Source organism: Macrobrachium nipponense, chromosome 20 (assembly GCF_015104395.2).
Source record: "Macrobrachium nipponense isolate FS-2020 chromosome 20, ASM1510439v2, whole genome shotgun sequence".
NCBI classification, from domain to species: Eukaryota; Metazoa; Arthropoda; class Malacostraca; order Decapoda; family Palaemonidae; genus Macrobrachium; species Macrobrachium nipponense.
The window spans coordinates 4,480,990-4,499,161 of record NC_061089.1 but is presented as its reverse complement, the minus strand read 5'-3'; the positions used below and the strand labels follow the sequence as shown (position 1 = coordinate 4,499,161).

Below are 18,172 nucleotides of genomic sequence, written 5' to 3'. Positions count from 1 at the left end.
AAAAATAATGCAAATACTGGGCAGTTTATTTTAGTTGTGCAGTGAATAGCTATGTGAAATTGAGCACTTCCTCTTTTTTCCGGCTGGGAACCACACACCTGGTGCACCTAATCCCATATGATTAGCCAATCATGTCTGTAGGTCCTTAAACTGAGCAAAAGTAGATTTTTCATTAGACAAAGCATCCTTTAATTGAATTGTCCTTTAATCAAGACAGCTGTTAACTGAGATATAACTGTAACTAGTAAGTCATCCAGTCCCAACAGAAAGTGTAAGAAGATATCTCCTAGGACAGCAAGATGCCCAGAACCAGAGATTTACGAGCTCACTTGTTGAATTTCAAGTGGCAGAAACTGCTCAAGTTAGGAAAGAATTTATCAATGAAATACTGTACCAGTATATGAACGACATTCCGGGCAGGGATTCGTTATGGCACAAACATGAGCACGACACCTACTGCATGTGGAGTGTGGGTCTGTAGCTGAAGAAGCCAGGAAACGAGAACACTGGAAACCATGAGTTCGCGCGCACATACATTGGCAAGGCCGAGATGAAGCAGAGGAAGCCATATTAACACAAGCGCACACACACAGACAATCAAAATAATGAAAACAGGCAAAAACCAGGTATAAGGCTGAAAGAAGAAGACCAAACGCGATAGGGTGGGTGCGGGGTCTTTGACCAGTTTTCACCTGATATACGCATGCATTAACAGAACTCACAGATTCCTTGCTTTTTCATCTCCAATTATTTGACGCTAGGCACTAGAAAATTATCCTATTGTTAAGACCTCAGGTTTGTAGCTATGAAAAATACAAATTGTCTTAGAAAATTTGTCATTTTTTAGCCCAGAAGTTGTGAAGTTGTCAGTCAACATGTGACAGGCAGGACATTTGATCACATCAGAAACCAAAACCCCATCTGCATATTATAAAGATCAGGGGGACACAAATTCAGATAGCCTGTGACCTGTTGGTAAAGGTCCTCACTTTGGCATCATATTTTAGGCAGACTTTTAAGGTTATAAGCTCTGTCTCGCATATTGTTCAAGTTATCATCTTCTGTGTAATATACATTTGTATGATTACCTTGTAACATGCATTTCCTCTCTACATCAGTTCCATGCAGATCTGTAGTGAAAGAAAGACATTCCCAAGATAATATATCTACAGACCTCTTATATTACGATATTACAACAGGATTCTTCCTGTAGATGCAGCTCCCTGGTCCGGTCTAGTGGACTGTGTAAGGTTCTATTTTCTATTCATCTTAAAATCAAGCATGCTGATCTTTCATTTATCAGTTACAGTCTAGGGCTCTGACAGTTCAGTTACTTCCTGCCTGGATGATATTGACTGTAATTAATGGGTTTGTTGTGAAACATGCAAATTTTTGAAAATTACTATTCTATACAAAGGCATTATAGTAGTAACACTTATTATGTGCACTAGTAGGTCCTGATGGGTTTGGATAAAATTTGGTAAATATGCTGAGCATGTGGCAGGCTACCACAAAATTTTAGCCCAGTAAAATAACAGGAATAAGAATATATTCAAAATACCAAATATTTCACTTAAGACTGTCATGATAGGTTAGCTAATCCCAAATGCATATTTATGATTAAGCAACTGTATCACATGGAAGAAATCTATATATCTATATATTTATCCATCAGTATGTAGGTATTTTATGAAATGAATGCTGTCCACATGTAATAAAGTCAAAATTACAGGTACTAGACTAACTACAAAATGATATTCAGCTGTAGAGAAGAGTACGCTAGTGTTCTGCTAGACTGGCCTGTAGTGTTCTTACATTTTGTAAGAAATCAGTTTTCTAGGATTAGCAATTGATCCCGTGACTGAAATTTTGTCCCCGAATTCATCATACTAATTTATATATATAATTTTCATTAGGGTGCTGAATAATCCTGATGGGTTCCAGCGCTTGATCGACAAGACCTAAATTTCATAATCAATCAATCAATCAATCAATCAGTCTAATGTACAATAATAACAATGACGTAAGCTGCTGTCAAACTTATTTCACACTAACTGCAGCACTAAGTCTCAAACTTATTTCACACTAACTGCAGCACTAAGTCTCAGGTTCATCTGCATTAATGTGGGATGATGATCACTCTTAAATAAATTTAAAGTTATTCATACATGTCTTATAAGGTGGAGGACCATTTTTCTGCTTGGCAAGTGGTGGTACCATTAGCATACAAGAAGACGCAACATGTAAGCAACAGATTGGATCACATTAAAGTTCAGATGCTATTCTTCACAAATAACTGAAACCATGGGGCTGAGAGCTATGGAGCATGCAGATTTCCATCCATCCCCACAAGTCACATCATTATTATCCATTATTATCACGCTAATCAGCACAACATTGTCATTGAGTCATTCATACTTAAAATACTGAGTAAGTTTTCCAATCAGAGTAATGTTATCATAACAGTATTTTCTCTTTGTCCCAGTGTTTTTGATCTTTGCTCCACACATCCATCCATATGATGTGCAGTTTTGATTGTACTTATGCACCAGTAGCCGTAGCCACACTTGTCCAGTAGTGCTGTATGTGCTTGTCTGCCACAAGTAGCTCTTCATTGGAGGATTTTTTATTTCATGGCAAATGATATGGACTCTATAAGTAATGTGTTTGCATGAAATTTTTTTTTTTCAAATTACATGTTTAACTGAAAGCAGAAAAAGTTTCATGGAAACATTAAGAGAATTAATACATGTACTGTACTGTAGAAACTATTTTTAAGGATTTTTTTTTCTTTTTTTATTGGGAATAAAAATGTTATAATGTTAACTAATCCTCTTGAATATTTTATTAAATGTCAGGATGAAGTCTGTCGCACAGAAGCAAAACGCCTGGCTGGTAACTACCCAGCAATATCTCTTGAGTGTGATGTGGTTCTTGCAGCTCTACTAGGTCGAGAAGGAAAGACTTCTGAAGCTCAGGAATTACTGCAAAAGGCTGCTAAGTCTCACCCTATTGAAGAAATTACTATATCCCTTATGGCTACTCAGATTCTTTTGAATCAGGTATGCATTGTTTTTTCTGTGGTGAATTTAACTGTAAATGCTGTAGTATAGATTATTGTTTTTAAAGATCTGTGGTTATGATATTTACAAGAGCTATATGATTTAATAATATTAATGCAAAAATAACCAGAAAAGGGTGTTATTACATGTTATGTATGCATAACCTATTTTATCTGCAAACAGCAGTGCTGTATAATACTTGCAGTGAATATTTGGCAACTTTATTTTGACACTAAAAAAAAATAATGGAATAAGTATATGTATGATTTAAAAAAATATTGGAACAAGCATAAATGTATAGTTTGAAATTCTTAGGAAGAAAAACTGTATGTTGTTGTTTGTCACATAAGGCATATCCATCTAGATTATGACCTCTAAATGGGTGGAAGAAGGATGCTGTGTTTGTATCAAACTCACCTAGGATTATTATTGTCTTAAATTCAGCCCAGAAGTATGAATTCCTTTAATTCTATGCGAATCTGTCTCATACTTTTGGGACCCTGATTGCAAGTAGGTACTTGGACTTCACAAGAAAACCAAGTTATGGATGTGGAGTATATTCTCATCTACCTGACCAAAGACTAAAAAAAAACCTTATCATGCCATCCATAATGTAAGAATCTAGTCAGCCACTGGAGCCTTTCAGCCATCTGTTGAAAGTGAATGGATGCCGGTAAGATTTGTCCAGGGCTTCACTTTGCAGACAATCTTAATTTGTAGTTGGATGAAGTTCTGAAGGCTTCCCAGCTCATTACAAATGGTCTTGAAATAAGGAGGGATTCTTAATTTGCACGTAATCGTCTTCGATAAAGAAAGATAAGTTTGTAAGTGTAACAAGCAATGTACAGTACCCTTTAAGTGTTTTCAACGTCTCAGTGGCAATTATTAGAGATCAGGGCCGGTATTTATCATAGCTCCTATGACATCTCATAAATATTCTCTCTTAAGTCACTCAATCACTCATAGTTAAGAGGAACTTCTAAGAGTGTTTTATCAACGCTCTGAGAAAATCTCTCAGCTATGAAAAACGGAATGTTTAGGAGAAACTTTTAAGCGAAGATCTCTCTAACAATAGCGGAAAATATAGTGTGCTACGATCCATGAATATACGATTTTCGCCATTATTTTAATAAAAAAAAGTATTTTAAAAATTCAATATATTCATTAATTATGGTATTAACCTTGTGATCTGTATATTATTGTTGAATTCAAAAGTAGAGATAGATAGATAGAAGATAAGAGATAGAATAGTATAGATATAGATAGATAGATAAGGAGAGATCGATAGAGATAGATAGAGATAGATAATAGAGATAGAGATAGAAGATATATAGATTAAGATAAGAGATAGAGATATTATAGAGATAGAGATAGATATAGGGAGATAGATAGATAGATTAGATATAGAGTAGATAGATAGATAGATAGATAGAGAGAGATCTAGAAGATAGATAGATATCAAGATAGAGATGATGGAGAGAGAGAGAGAGTAGATAGAGAGAGTATTGAAATATATCGAGAAGATAGAGAGAGCTAGATAGAGAAGATAGAGAGAGATAGATAGAAATAGATAGATAGATAGATAGGGATAGATAGAGATAGATAGATAGAGATAGATAGATAGAGATAGATATAGATATATAGATAGATAGAGATAGATAGAAATAGAGATAGATAGATATATATATATATATATATATATATATATATATATATATATATATATATATATATATATATATATATATATATATATACACACGCACACACACACACAAATAAATGAGACATGAAAGAGGTGAAGCACTAGTACTATAGGCCTAGTGCTCCTCTCTCGCTACTAACCAAAAAAAGCCCTAAGGATTTTCATTTTCATTCCATTCTTGACCCTTCGTGTCTAATCCTGTGCCAATATATGTGATCAAATTAATCAATCCATTAATTTTGAGAGAGAGAGAGAGACTGATATGTTAGAAACCGCAGAAAACCTCTCTGTGCGGTTGGCAATCGCCTCTCTGATCAAGTCAGTCACATACATGAGGCCACTTTGATCAACTCTATATCTTTTTTTAAACTCACTGATCGTCAATTACAACACGAACTATATCCAGTGATTGGACGAAAAATTCCTTCCCCGGGCGGCGAACGCGGTGTTCTTGTTCGTCTGCCATGTTTACAGTCTGTGACTACCGCTATGAGAAACTCCTAAGTACTTAGGAGACCCCTCCACCACTCTTAAATCTCGGCCTGAGATATAAGTACTCATAGCGCGTAAGAGGCTTCGTAAATTTCTCTTAAGAATTTTCATAACTTTAAGAGTGTTTTAATGATTTAAGAGTACTCTTAAGGATTTGCGAGCTTTGATAAATATGGGCCCAGGTATTGTAAATTTCTGAACATGGGAAAGAGAAATATGACAAATGTGTAATACACTTTTCCTTATTAAACATGCTTTGGTATACAAAGATGCTGTTTCTGTACATATTGATACTGCAAATCTGATTCCGTTGTTGCATTTGTAGCTGTTATCTCAGGCATTTACTACAGTGACTTCTTAATGCAACTTATCAGTTTTTACTGCAGTTTTTTTTTTTTTTTTTTTTTTTTTTTTTTTTTTTTTTTTTTTTTTTTTTGCAATTACCCTGTAATGTCAAAATCTTGAGTTACAAATGCATGATTGCAGATTAGCCTTTGTATTAGGTACTGTCTTTTCAACAGTACCATAGTCTTCATTTCCAAATTAATATATGCTTTAAAAAGCCTTTGTCTTGTGTGTGGTTTTTATTATTTATAGTATTATGAACAGACTACTTGAAATTCATTGAAATAAAAGTGAAGCTTAACACAGAGAAACACACATGCACAAGAAATTGAATGCTAGGCTAATGTTGATGTTTCTTGTTATATTAATTACTGTGTAACATAAGAAGTTTGGTTCATTATGGTTATAAAGTTGTGATACCTACAAAATGTTTTTACAAAGAGCTGTAAAATTTTTAAAAATATCACGATTGATTATTGATAAAAAAAAAAAAAACTTGAATAACCAAGGTAAAAAATGAAATCTTGTGAACTTGAGGGCCAACTGTACAGCCATCAACCCATCAATTAATCAAACAATGTCTTGTTATATAGTAGAATTAAGCCTTGCTGACCTATAACAGAAAATGTCTGTACACCGCAAAAGGTGATGTAGGAGCTTGATGTGGACCTGAGAATTCAGTTGGCTCATTTACAAAGCTAATCCTGAACTGATCTTCATCTGGGACATTTGAAGGCCACAAGGTTTGGCTGTATAAAAGTTATAGGCTGTGTATGAAAAAATTAATTTTGATTTATGGAAATTTTAAATGTTTTCCCTAAATAGTTGTAATTAGCAGTGCCTCTCAATGAATCATCAAAGTTGTCTTTACTGCAGAAGTTATGCACAGGTCTTTTTCCTTAAAATATTTCATTTGTACAAAATTATAAGAGATATCTTGTGTAATAAACAAGGTGTGACATAAGAATATAGTATTTTTTATGTTTTTAAATTACAGGGTGACAAAAGTGGAGCTTGTTCAATGTTAATGAACCTTGAAGAGATTAATCGATATAGGCAAGGTATTGTGTCTGCTTTGGTTGCCCTTTACCTGGCGTCAGGGGACCGTGAAAAGGCAGCAAACATTCTGCGTCAGGCAGTTGAATGGCATAAAAAGAATAAAGTAAGTCTTATTCTGTAATTTCATTAGAATGATGCTTAAACAAAGGCTTAGGGCCACTTACATTCATGTCATATTGGTAAGTGTCTTGCATAATAATGAAACTAAGTATTAATTGTTGATGCGAGGGTTTTGTAAGGTTTCATTACGAGAAAGAGAAAATTCTAAATATATACTGAAAAATCTTTGGAATTAATTGATTTGGTTTAGGCTTTGTGCCCTACAAGTCATATTTTTCTATCTTTTGATGCTGCCTGTTACTGCCAGTATCTTGAGAACTTTTTAGATTGTACCAAGACTAAGTGAAAATTTAGTTTTACTTGTTCTGAATTGTAAATTTTGCGCTTTGCACTACTTTTTAGAACGTATCAAACCGAAGTGAAAGTTTTTTTTTACTTGTTCTAAATTTAAATTTTTGCACTTTGCAGTAGTTCTGATGTATTGATGACTTGTGTAATATATGTTAAGAGTATTTCATAATTCTGCAGAATTTACTATTATAGGAAAGATGTAGAGTATTGCCACCTTTTGCAGACATCTTCAGTTCAGTTAGCAGAGTTATGGCGCCATGCAGCTGATTTCCACTTACGAGGAGGTGATGCCCCAACAGCAGCTGCATCGCTGTTGGAATTAAGAAAAATCAACCCAAAAGATGTTAATACTCTTGCTCAGTTAATCACTGCTTATGCTCAGGTAGAATGGAATTTTAATTTTTTCCCATTTTCAAAACTTGTCTAATACTAATTTATATATTTCATTTTCATTAGGGTGCTGAATAAGCCTGATGGATTCTGGCGCTTGGTCTTCAAGACCTAAATTTCATAATCAATCAATCAATCAGTCTAATACTGGATGAATTTTTGTCATTTTATTACATTAATTTATTTGACAGATTCTTTTTCTTTTCCTCCTACTCTATGTCATTTCTCCCCATATGTAGATACTACATGAAACTGTTCTGAAATTCAGATTTAAATTTCAAATTTACTTACTTTATACATAGAATGGTTTATGTTTTGTATACAGTAGCAGACTGTTAAACAAAATTATTATTAGTCTATAGCTACTGTAAATTATGGAGTAGAAAAAAGATGACTCCTATTTTGATGTGTATTTTTTAGCTAAGTCCAGTATTCTTATTGAAATTATTATACATAAGGGAGCCAGGCTGGTAAAACAGCATTTATTCTTGTTTTAATCATTCTTGTATAATATTTATATGGTAAAATAATTTTTTCCTATAATATGTAATTGTTACAGTATGATGTCACTGCTGCTCAGTCATTATCCCGTGAATTGCCTCCTGTCAATAGTATTGCACCTGACCTAGATGTGGAAGCACTAGAAGCCTCTCTTGGTCAGCGCTACTTCAAGAAATTACATCAGGGACGTGGAGAAGCTTCGCCTTCTTCTCCTGCATCTCCAAAGAGTGTTATGTAAGTAAATGAGAAATGTTTGTTGTACGTATTTGGTACTTGTTGTTGTAAGCATTTTTATAACTTGATGAAGTGGCACAGTACTTGATGTAGTTCGTGATAAATGTTTCTTAAGGCCTGCATTCTATTAGGCAGAGTGTTTTCTCTTGTAATTTAAGTTGGATAAATTGCACTGTTTTAGAAAATGAATTGAATTACTCTCTGCTTTGTTGGTAGGGTCTTGAGACCTGATATAGGGATATGTGAAAGTCATCCTCATAATTCATTATGTATTCATATAAATTGCAAACTTTGTAAATATAAATAGTATATATGCCTAAATACATACCGTAATTAAACCAAGCAAATTAGATGTTACAAAGTTTTTAAAATGGATAAAACAGTAGCTAGATGATATGCAAAACCTTTGCCACCAGTTGAAGTCCTGTCACCTCTCAAATACTTTAGTTCTTTAACTTTCATTATGGGGAACTTGTGTATCAGCTGAATTTATACCCACCTTTGATAAAATAATTTTCTGGTTTAAATTCATTTACAGTATGCTTATTTCAATATTGTTTAACAGAGCGCAATATTTACAGTATGAATATTGAATGATATGTAATATTTTAATATTCATTCACCCAATCTAAATATTGTCTGTTTGTTATTTATTTATTTATTTATTTGTTTGTTTGTTTGTTTGTTTTTTTTTTTTTGCAAATTTTATAAAGGAACTTCAGTTTTTTGTGTGGTTGATACTCTTGGGAATTTTAATGATACGTACTTTAAAGTCAGAATTACATTTATTGATGTATGCAAATTGTAATTAATTAGAAATACCCTGTGATAAAAACTATGAAGATAAACTTGCATTTAACTCTTCTTGTTTATATAGGACTCCTGCTGATGCCAAGAAAACAAAGAGTAAGAAGAAGAAGAGAAAGCCAAGACTCCCTAAGGATTATAATCCTAATATAACACCTGATCCTGAGCGCTGGCTGCCTAAGTGGCAGCGGAAAGGTTACCGCAAAAAGAAGGACCGTCGTATCAAGGAAGTCATGAAGGGCACACAGGGGGTCTCAAGTGAAGCTGCAGATAAGTTGTAAGTGACTCGCCTCTATAAGCCTGATTTGCTGTCATTGATTTTCACCCCGACTTCTCCATGCCCCTCTTCAGTTTTTGAAGGACCTCTTAGACCTCTTTCTCTATTTTTGTATTTAACATTAAGTCATCTGCATTCTTTTGTAGCTTCCTTCACAGTATTGGTATGGTTGAGAATACTTTGCTTATCCTTGATGAGTGGCAACATTAATCTCAAATTCTTCCGTAATTCTTGCCATTGTCTTCAGTCATGTTTTTGTGTTTTATGCTAACATGAAATTCATTCTAGCCCTTTCTGCTTTCATAGTGCTTATCTAGTTCCATTTTTTGGTGAAATTGTCAAGTGCCGTTTCTAGACTCTCAGATATATGATATAATGTCTTTTTTTTTTTTCTTCATGGTACTCTTCTTTGAGCAGTTTTATTTACAAGACTACCACTGATGATAGTCTCTATGACATTGAGCCAATCTGGCTATTGCCAGTTTTAAATTTTTTTTCTAACTGTCCCCCATCACTTTCTCCAGTACCGCCACTTTGCTACCTGCCTATCATTCTGGTAGCCCGAGTTCGCCCCCAGCTGCTGCCAATGTGGAAAAAACATTTATTTCTGGTGATTTGAAATTCGTTTCTATGACATCGAGCCAATCTGGCCATTGCCAGTTAATAATGTTTTTTGCTAACTTCTCCCCCCCCCCCATCACTTTCTCCAATACTTTCATATGTTGCTTAGTTTCTCATTGGACGAGTGGGTTATGTACTTGCCTATCATTCTGGTAGCCTGAGTTTGCTTCCAGCTACCACCAGTGTGGAAACAGAGAAATTGATTTCTGGTGATTATAAATTAATTTCTTGATATAATGTAGCTTGGATCCCACAATAAGCTGTAGGTCCCGTTGCTAAGTAACTGATAAGTTCCTAGCCATGTAAATAATAATCTAATCCTTCGGGCCAGCCCTAGGAGCTGTTAATCAGCTCAGTGGTCTGGTCAAACTAAGCTATACTTAACCTTATCACATGCTGCTTAAGCAATTTTAGACCTGTTTACTTCTTGCACTGTAGTGCCACTCATTATCCTGTAAAATAAAGTTTTCATACTTTTTTCTAAAATCTTCTTGTCTCATTTCTTCCTTTGCTATGATTTGGCTCATTGTGGTCCTTTCTCTCTCTCTCTCTCTCTCTCTCTCTCTCTCTCTCTCTCTCTCTCTCTCTCTCTCTCTCTCTCTCTCTCTCTCTCTTGCTGCTGCTGTTATCCATTCTTCAGTGTTTTTATTAATTCTCATGGAACTCATGTTATAACAATATAACTTCAATTAGTTTTCTTGTGTTAAAACAGTATTATTTACTGTATACTTACACAGTGCTTTTTTACATTTTTCATTGTGAATATAAGGGAATTGTATATAGTGTTCCCCCTGTATTCCGGGGGATGTGTAGCAGATCCCCGCAAATAGCTAGAATCTGTGAATGTTTGAAAACACTGTAAAAAGGCTTCAAACTTTTGTTAGTTAAAGCTCAAGAAAACCCACTAAAAAGGTTTTATACCTGTTTTTTTTTAATAGATTTGTCACAAAAAGTACATTTTATGATGAAATTGATTAAAAAAAAAACAGAATGAGTGGATATCTCTCATAGAAAGTTACCATGAGTAAGCAAATTTTCCGCGGATAATGGGTGTAATGTTCCAGAGAGAAATGCGCAAATACAGTAGTACACAAATCTGGAATGCGCAAATATGTACAGGGGTTTGCTGTAATACTTATAAAAATCACCTGTCTTCTTTTCAGTAGATTCAACTGCTCATTTCTAAAAATTATCATAGCAATTTAAACTTTTGGAAAAAAATGTCAAAAATTTTGTAAATATGTACTGTACAGAATATTACAAAAAGTCATTGGAAATATGAATTTTTGTACATGAACTTTCCTGCCAGATATATACTTAGCTTACGTCCTCTGGAACTTCACGTACAGAATTCAAAACCTCGCGGCAAATGCGACAGGTAGGTCAGGTGATCTACCCCACCCGCCGCTGGTGGCAGGTGTCTGCCCAACAATCCCCCTTTCCAGTCATAATTTTTCTGTCGCCGGTGTTGACTACATCTGTTGTTGATACCTCTCGATTGAATTATTACTCGTTTCGCCCTGGATTGTTTCAACGGACTTTTGGTGAAGTACCTGCTCCTTGGCTTGGCATTTGCGATTTTGTGGACCGGTTTTGGATTATTCTTTTGATTATTCTTGGAATTTCATTATGTCTGATTTGGAAATTAAGAAATCAACTATGTTCAGAGTTTGTTCTGTTACCGATTGTAAGGTGAGGCTACCGAAAGCTGCGGTAGACCCTCACACAGTATGCATGAGGTGTGGGGAATGACTGCTCATTTATTAACCCTTGTAATGAATGTGGTAATTTGAATGAAGAAGAATGGAAGGCGCTTTCTTCTTATGTAAGAAAGCTTGAGAAGGACAAGGTTAGGAAAGCTTCATCTAGGAGTTCTAGTAGGTCTCGCGCTAGCGAGTTTGAAGTTGATAACCCTGTTGTAGACGTAGCGCCTTTACCAGTTTCAGCCCCTGCTTCCTGCACCGAACCCGAAGATGCGCCTTCGGAGGTGGACACTATGAGAGCCACTATTCGCAGCATGGAGCTGAAAATTAAAGTGCTAGAAGGTAAGAGTGATAGCAATTTGTGCAGTGATCCCAGTGCAGTGGAGGGTGCGTCTGATCGGCTCCCTAATGCTTCTAGGCCTAGACCTCTTCCAGACTCCCAGACCCAGTGGAGGAGGAAAGTCGAAAGCCGCAGGAAGGTTAGGGAGAACCCCCAACCGGTCAGGCGTCCCTCGGTAGCGCCTGATGTTCGATCCCAGGCTACCTTGGATCGCGCCAAGAGAGAAGTCTTACGGCAATGCTTCTCGTCTTCGCCTTCTCCTTCGCCCCAAACGTGGTTGGAGCTCCTCGGAAGCTTCTCGGCCGTCGAAGAGAGCCTGGCAGGCTTCTTCCGCGCTCCCCTCCAGCCCTGAAGTTTTTTCGGAAAATCCTGGATTGGATGTCAAGAAACCGAGGATTTCTTTGGAGTTTCGCTCTCCTAGTAAGGATCAGAGCTGCGTCTCCCGTGAAGGACTTTGTTAAGTCTCCTACACGTGTGTTGGCTAGTCTGCAGGCGCAGATTACGGCTTTCTGGCTGACTCCTTGATTGTGAATGCTGGTCGTAGGAAGGACGTCTCGCTCCCGGTAAAGAAGTCCAGGCGCTCTTCTCCAGGCTTACGCTATTCGTCAGTAACTAACTGCCTCTCTCCAGGAGTGGATCGTAGTACGAGGCGCTCTCCTGCGGACATCGTTTCTCCGTCGGACAAGGGGCATGCTTCCCGTAGACGAGCCTCTCCTGACAGGCGCTCGTCTCGAGACAGGATCTCTACCCGGCTGGCAGACGCCAGGAGCCTGGTAGGCGTTTTTCTCATGGTAGCCGCTCTCCTTCAGGCTTTCGCTCTCCTGTGACCAGACGCCCTTCGGTAGACAGGCGCTCGTTCTCCTGTCAGCCGCCCTTCGCTTAGCAGGCAACCAAGAGCCTGGTAGGCGCTCTTCTCCTTCAAGGCGCTCTCTCCCGATTTTCGCTCTCCTCGAGTTAGGCGCCGGGAATCTGTCAGACGCTTCTCGCCTGATAGGCGCTCGTCGCCAGAGATTCGCTCTCCTCGCAGCAGGCGCCAAGAGCCTGATAATCGCTTTCCGCATGACAGGCGCTCTTCGCCAGGCAGCCGCTCTCCTTTAGACAGGCGCCAGGAGCCTGATAGACGCTTTTCGCCTAATAGGCGCTCTTCGCCATAATAGGCGCTCTTCGCCTAATAGGCGCTCTTCGCCTGATAGGCGCTCTTCGCCAGATTTTCGCCCTGCGTTCGTTAGGCGCCAAGAGCCTAGAATGCGCCCTCATCCTGACAAGAAGGAGTTTTCAGGCAGAAGCTCAACGGAAGTTATAACTTCCCCGGTTAGATGTCAGAGTTCTTCCAGACATTCTTCCAAGGATGGACTCTCGGCTGAGGACAAGACAGCCTTTCATCGTAAGGATCGTGAAGGATCTTCGGCGGAAGAAGAACAGGATCCCTCAGAAGAAGAATTCCTAAGGATTCCTCCGTTTCTTCATACAAGCGGTTGACGGACCTGTTGCTTCAGGAATTTGGAGACGCCCTTTCTCCTGTCGCCCCGCCCTCGCCTCTTTCGTTATTTTCGACTTCGAAAACTTCGAAGGTTTCATCCTGTGTCAGGATGAAGCCTGCAATCTCCATGAAGAAGGCGCTTAGAGGTTTTGGTGAGTGGCTTCTTACGAAGGAAGAGAAAGGGAAGACGTGTTTTCTCTTTCCCTCCTTCTAAGCTTACTGGGAAAACTAGGATTCTGGTATGAATCGGGAGAACCCTTGGGCCTCGTTCTTCCATCCTCGGCAGACTCGGACTTCTCTTCACTGGTGATTCCTCTTGACCTCTGCCCTCATGTCTGCTAAGACGACATGGGGATGAATGAGCTTGACCACCTGTTGAAGGGAATGTTCCGAGTCCTGGAGGTGTTTAACTTCCTAGACTGGTCTTTGGGCGTTTGGCAAGAAGACGCAGACCCCGGATTCCATTTCTCCTGAGGATCTTATCAGTGTTCTCACGTGTATGGACAAGGCAGTGAGGGATGGATCGAGTGAAATAGCTTCACTTTTCGGAGCGGGAGTGATCAAGAAGAGATCTGTGTACTGTTCGTTCCTGACGAAATCAGTATCGCATGCTCAGAGAGCCTCTCTCCTGTATCCCCTCAGCTCTCTCCTCAACTATTCCCTAAGAAGATCGTTCAGGATGTTTCTTGTGCCCTTTCAGCTAAGGCTACACAGGACATGCTAGCCCAGTCTACCAGGAAGCCTCACTCTTCTTTCCAAGCTAAAACCAAGAGAGAGACTCCAGTTAGGCAGGAGCCTTTCGAGGAGTCCCTCCTGCCAGAGCTTCTTCCTCTAGAGGATCTAGACCCACTAAACGAGGGAAGACCTTCTCTAGATCCATCAGAGGGAAGAAGTAGGATTCAAGTCCTCCAGACATCAGTGGGTGCCAGACTTCTGAAGTTTGCCGACGTCTGGGCCCAGAAAGGGCGGACAACTGGTCACTCTCGATTGTCCGCAAAGGCTACCTCATTCCCTTCTTATCAAGACCTCCGTTGACGACGACTCCGAGGGAGTTGGTAGCCAAGTACAAGGACCCCATCATGAATCAAGCCCTCTCTCTAGCAGTAGATCTTATGCTGGAGAAGGAGGCGATAGAACTAGTGAAAGATCCTCATTCTGCGGGTTTTTACAACAGACTGTTCCTAGTTCCCAAGAGCTCAGGAGGATGGAGACCGGTTCTGGATGTAAGCGCCCTGAATGTCTTCGTAGAAAAAAGGAAGTTCGCCATGGAGACAACTTCTTCAGTGTTGGCGGCTCTTCGTCCAGGGGACTGGATGGTGTACCTAGATCTTCAGGACGCTTACTTCCATGTGCCTATCCATCCTTCTTCACGGAAGTTTCTAAGATTCATGATGGGAGGGAAGATCTTCCAATTCAGGGCCTTGTGCTTCGGCCTTTCGACAGCCCTCAAGTTTTCACGGGTTTAATGAAGAATGTAGCGCAGTGGCTACATTTGGAGGAGTGAGGCTGTCTCTCTATCTAGACGATTGTGATCAGAGCAAGCTCACAAGAAAGATGTCTGGAGGACCTACAAAAGACACTGACTTTAGCAAGTTCGTTGGGGCTTCTGGTGAACTTCCAGAAGTCACAATTAATCCCCCCCCCCCCCCCCCCAGGTGTGTCAAGAGCTGATATATATGGGGGAGGGATTCGGATGGTTTCTCCGGATTTTCGGGCATATCCGTCACCAGAGAGGATTGCTCGTTGCCAAGAGAAACTAACGACCTTCCTGAGAAAGATGCATGCACAGCGAGGGAGTGGATGAGTCTGTTGGGGACACTTCCTCGCTGGAGCAATTCGTTTCTCTAGGAAGGTTGCATCTCAGACCTCTCCAATTCTTCCTTTACCGGAACTGGAGGTGTCTCTCTCTAGACCTGGAATTCTCCTTCAGGATATCAAAAGGAATCAAGAAGGACCTTCTGTGGTGGACAGATCCTCTCCGATTTGCAGAAGGTCTGTCTCTGTACATGCCAAACCCGAACCAAGTATTGTTTTCCGACGCGTCGGAGACGGGTTGGGGTGCGACCCTAGGGTCAAGAGAAGTGTCAGGCACCTGGGAGGGGGAACAGGTGTCCTGGCACATCAACAACAAAGAGTTGATGGCAGTGTGGTTGGCGTTAAAAGCCTTCGAGCCCCACGTCCGAAATGCTATAGTTCAGGTCAACTCGGACAACACCACAGCCTTGCTTACATAAGAAAGCAGGGGGGGACACACTCTTTCTCCCTGTACGAAACAGCGAAGGACTTGCTGTTGTGGTCTCAGGCAAGGAAGATTGTTCTCCTCACCAGTTCGTACAGGGAGAAAGGAATGTCAGAGCCGATCTCCTGAGCAGGAGGAATCAAGTGCTCCCTCTGGAGTGGACTCTGCACTCAGAAGTTTGCCAGGACCTGTGGAGGTTATGGGGCAGACCTCATATCGACCTTTTTGCGACAGCAAAGAACAAGAGAATAGACCTCTACTGCTCCCCGATCTCGGACCCAGGAGCAGTGTCAGTCGATCTTTCCTCCTAGACTGGCGAGGTCTGGACGTCTATGCTTTTCCTCCATTCAAGATTCTGAGTCAAACACTCAGAAAGTTTGCGGCCTCGGAAGCGACAAGGATGACGCTGGTAGCTCCATTCTGGCCGGCCCAAGATTGGTTCACAGAGGTACTGGAATGGCTAGTGGACTTTCCAAGAGCTCTTCCACAAAGAGTAGATCTGCTCAGACAACCCCACTTCGACAGGTATCACAGAAACCTCCCCGCTCTCAATCTGACTGGCTTTCGACTGTCAAAAGTCTTGTCAGAGCGAAGGGGTTTTCAGCTAAGGCAGCGAAGGCTATCGCATCAGCTAGAAGGCCCTCTACCTTAGTGTCTACCAGTCGAAGTGGGACGTCTTTCGCCGTTGGTGCAGAAACCAGAATTGTTTCCTCTCCAGTACCTCTGTGACCCAAATCGCCAGATTTCCTGGTTTTTCTCAGGGATAAATGTGGTCTGGCAGTTTCGACCATCAAAGGATATCGGAGCATGTTAGCAGCTGTGTTTAGGCACAGGAATTTAGATATCTCCAACAACAAAGATCTACATGATCTGCTAAGATCTTTTGAAACTTGCAAGAAACCCTCGTCTCAAATTCCGAGCTGGAACCTGGACGTGGTTCTTCGTTTCCTGAGGTCCTCGAAGTTCGAACCTCCCCAGTCATCTTCTTTCAAGGATCTTACGAAGAAGGCTCTGTTTCTTTTGGCTTTAGCATCTGCCAAAAGAGTTAGAGTTCTTCATGCTCTAGAAGGAAGGGTAGGTTTCAAAGGAGATTCCGTGATTTGTTCCTTCCTTCCTTCTTTTCTAGCTAAGAACGAGAACCCCTCAAATCCTTGGCCAAGGAGTTTTGAGGTTCCAGGCTTAGCTCCCCTGGTAGGGGAAGAGCCAGAAAGAACTCTTTGCCCTGTGAGGACTTTAAGATACTACCTCCAGAGGAAGAAGTCTCTTAAGGGCATTAAGGACAGACTTTGGTGCTCTGTTAAGGATCCCAGTAGACCATTGTCTAAAAATCTTTGTCCTTCTTTATTAGAAGCCTCGTGAAGGAAGCACATTTGGCTTGCGGTGAGGATCACTTCAAGCTTTTTGAAAGTCAAGGCTCACGAGGTAACGAGCCCATTCCGACGTCCGTTGGCTGTTTTCAACAAGAATTATCACTCCAGAATCTGATGAAAGCAACATTCTGGAGATGCAATTCAGTATTCACGAACCACTACCTTAGAGACGTCAAGATTACTTACGAGAAGTGCTTCGCGTTAGGCCCGTATGTATCGGCGGATTCGGTGCTGGGGCAGGGAGCTGAAAGCATAATCCTTTTGTAAATTTTTTCCCCTATTGTTTGTGTTGTGTTTTTATGGTTGTTTGAAAGAGGATGCGGGTAGGCATCTCTTTCTATTCGTATTGCTAACATATAGAATGGTTAGGTGATCTGTTCGTGCTAGAATGCTCCCTGCATTGGCAGAGTGGTCAGGCTCTGTCATTTAAGAGGGCGAATCCCCATTGACATGATCCGACTTGGATTCTACTGAGTAAGTGGATATCAAATCCCTTCGTAGACCCAAAGAGTCTTTTCAGCTGTAGGTCACGCCCTCGCTGTGTAGCTCTTCAGGCTTTGCAGACTAATAGACAGTAACTATGAAGTCTTCAGCCTTATCAGGTAAGAACCAAGGTTGTTAGTATCCTACAACAGATGTTGTTTCCCCTTTTTCCTTGTTACCTCTGTCTTTTTCCCCCTCCACCAAGGGTGTCAATCAGCTAAGTATATATCTGGCAGGAAAGTTCATGTACAAAAATGATATTGTTATTTTACAATAAAGTTTTGTACATACTTACCTGGCAGATATATACGATTGATGGCCCTCCCAGCCTCCCCTCAGGAGACAGGTGGAAGAAAAATTATGACTGGAAAGGGGGATTGGTTCAGACACCTGCCACCCAGGCGGCGGGTGGGGGTAGATCACCTGACCTACCTGTCGCATTTGCCGCGAGTTTTTGAATTCTGTCGTGACGTCAGAGACGTAAGCTAAGTATATATCTGCCAGGTAAGTATGTACAAAACTTTATTGTAAAATAACAATATCATATTTAATATTGTAGTAAATGATTGCAATTTGTGACATTTATTTTTTCTTTATCTTCAGTGATATCACAAAGACAGCTGGCACTCACAAAACATCACAAGCAACACCAA

At 40.0% G+C, this 18,172-nt stretch overlaps 1 protein-coding gene across 1 annotated transcript in view; it reads left to right on the top strand.

The window, feature by feature from the left end:
* LOC135221717 (signal recognition particle subunit SRP72-like) overlaps positions 1–18,172 on the top strand; it is a 73,235-nt gene that overhangs the window by 54,077 nt on the left and 986 nt on the right. The window contains exons 7-12 of the mRNA XM_064259504.1: positions 2,859–3,062; positions 6,602–6,766; positions 7,298–7,456; positions 8,024–8,199; positions 9,077–9,283; positions 18,123–18,172. The exon at positions 18,123–18,172 is cut by the window's right edge and continues 986 nt beyond it. Of these exons, the coding sequence (XP_064115574.1) occupies positions 2,859–3,062; positions 6,602–6,766; positions 7,298–7,456; positions 8,024–8,199; positions 9,077–9,283; positions 18,123–18,172 (961 nt within the window). The remainder of the gene's footprint in view (positions 1–2,858; positions 3,063–6,601; positions 6,767–7,297; positions 7,457–8,023; positions 8,200–9,076; positions 9,284–18,122) is intronic.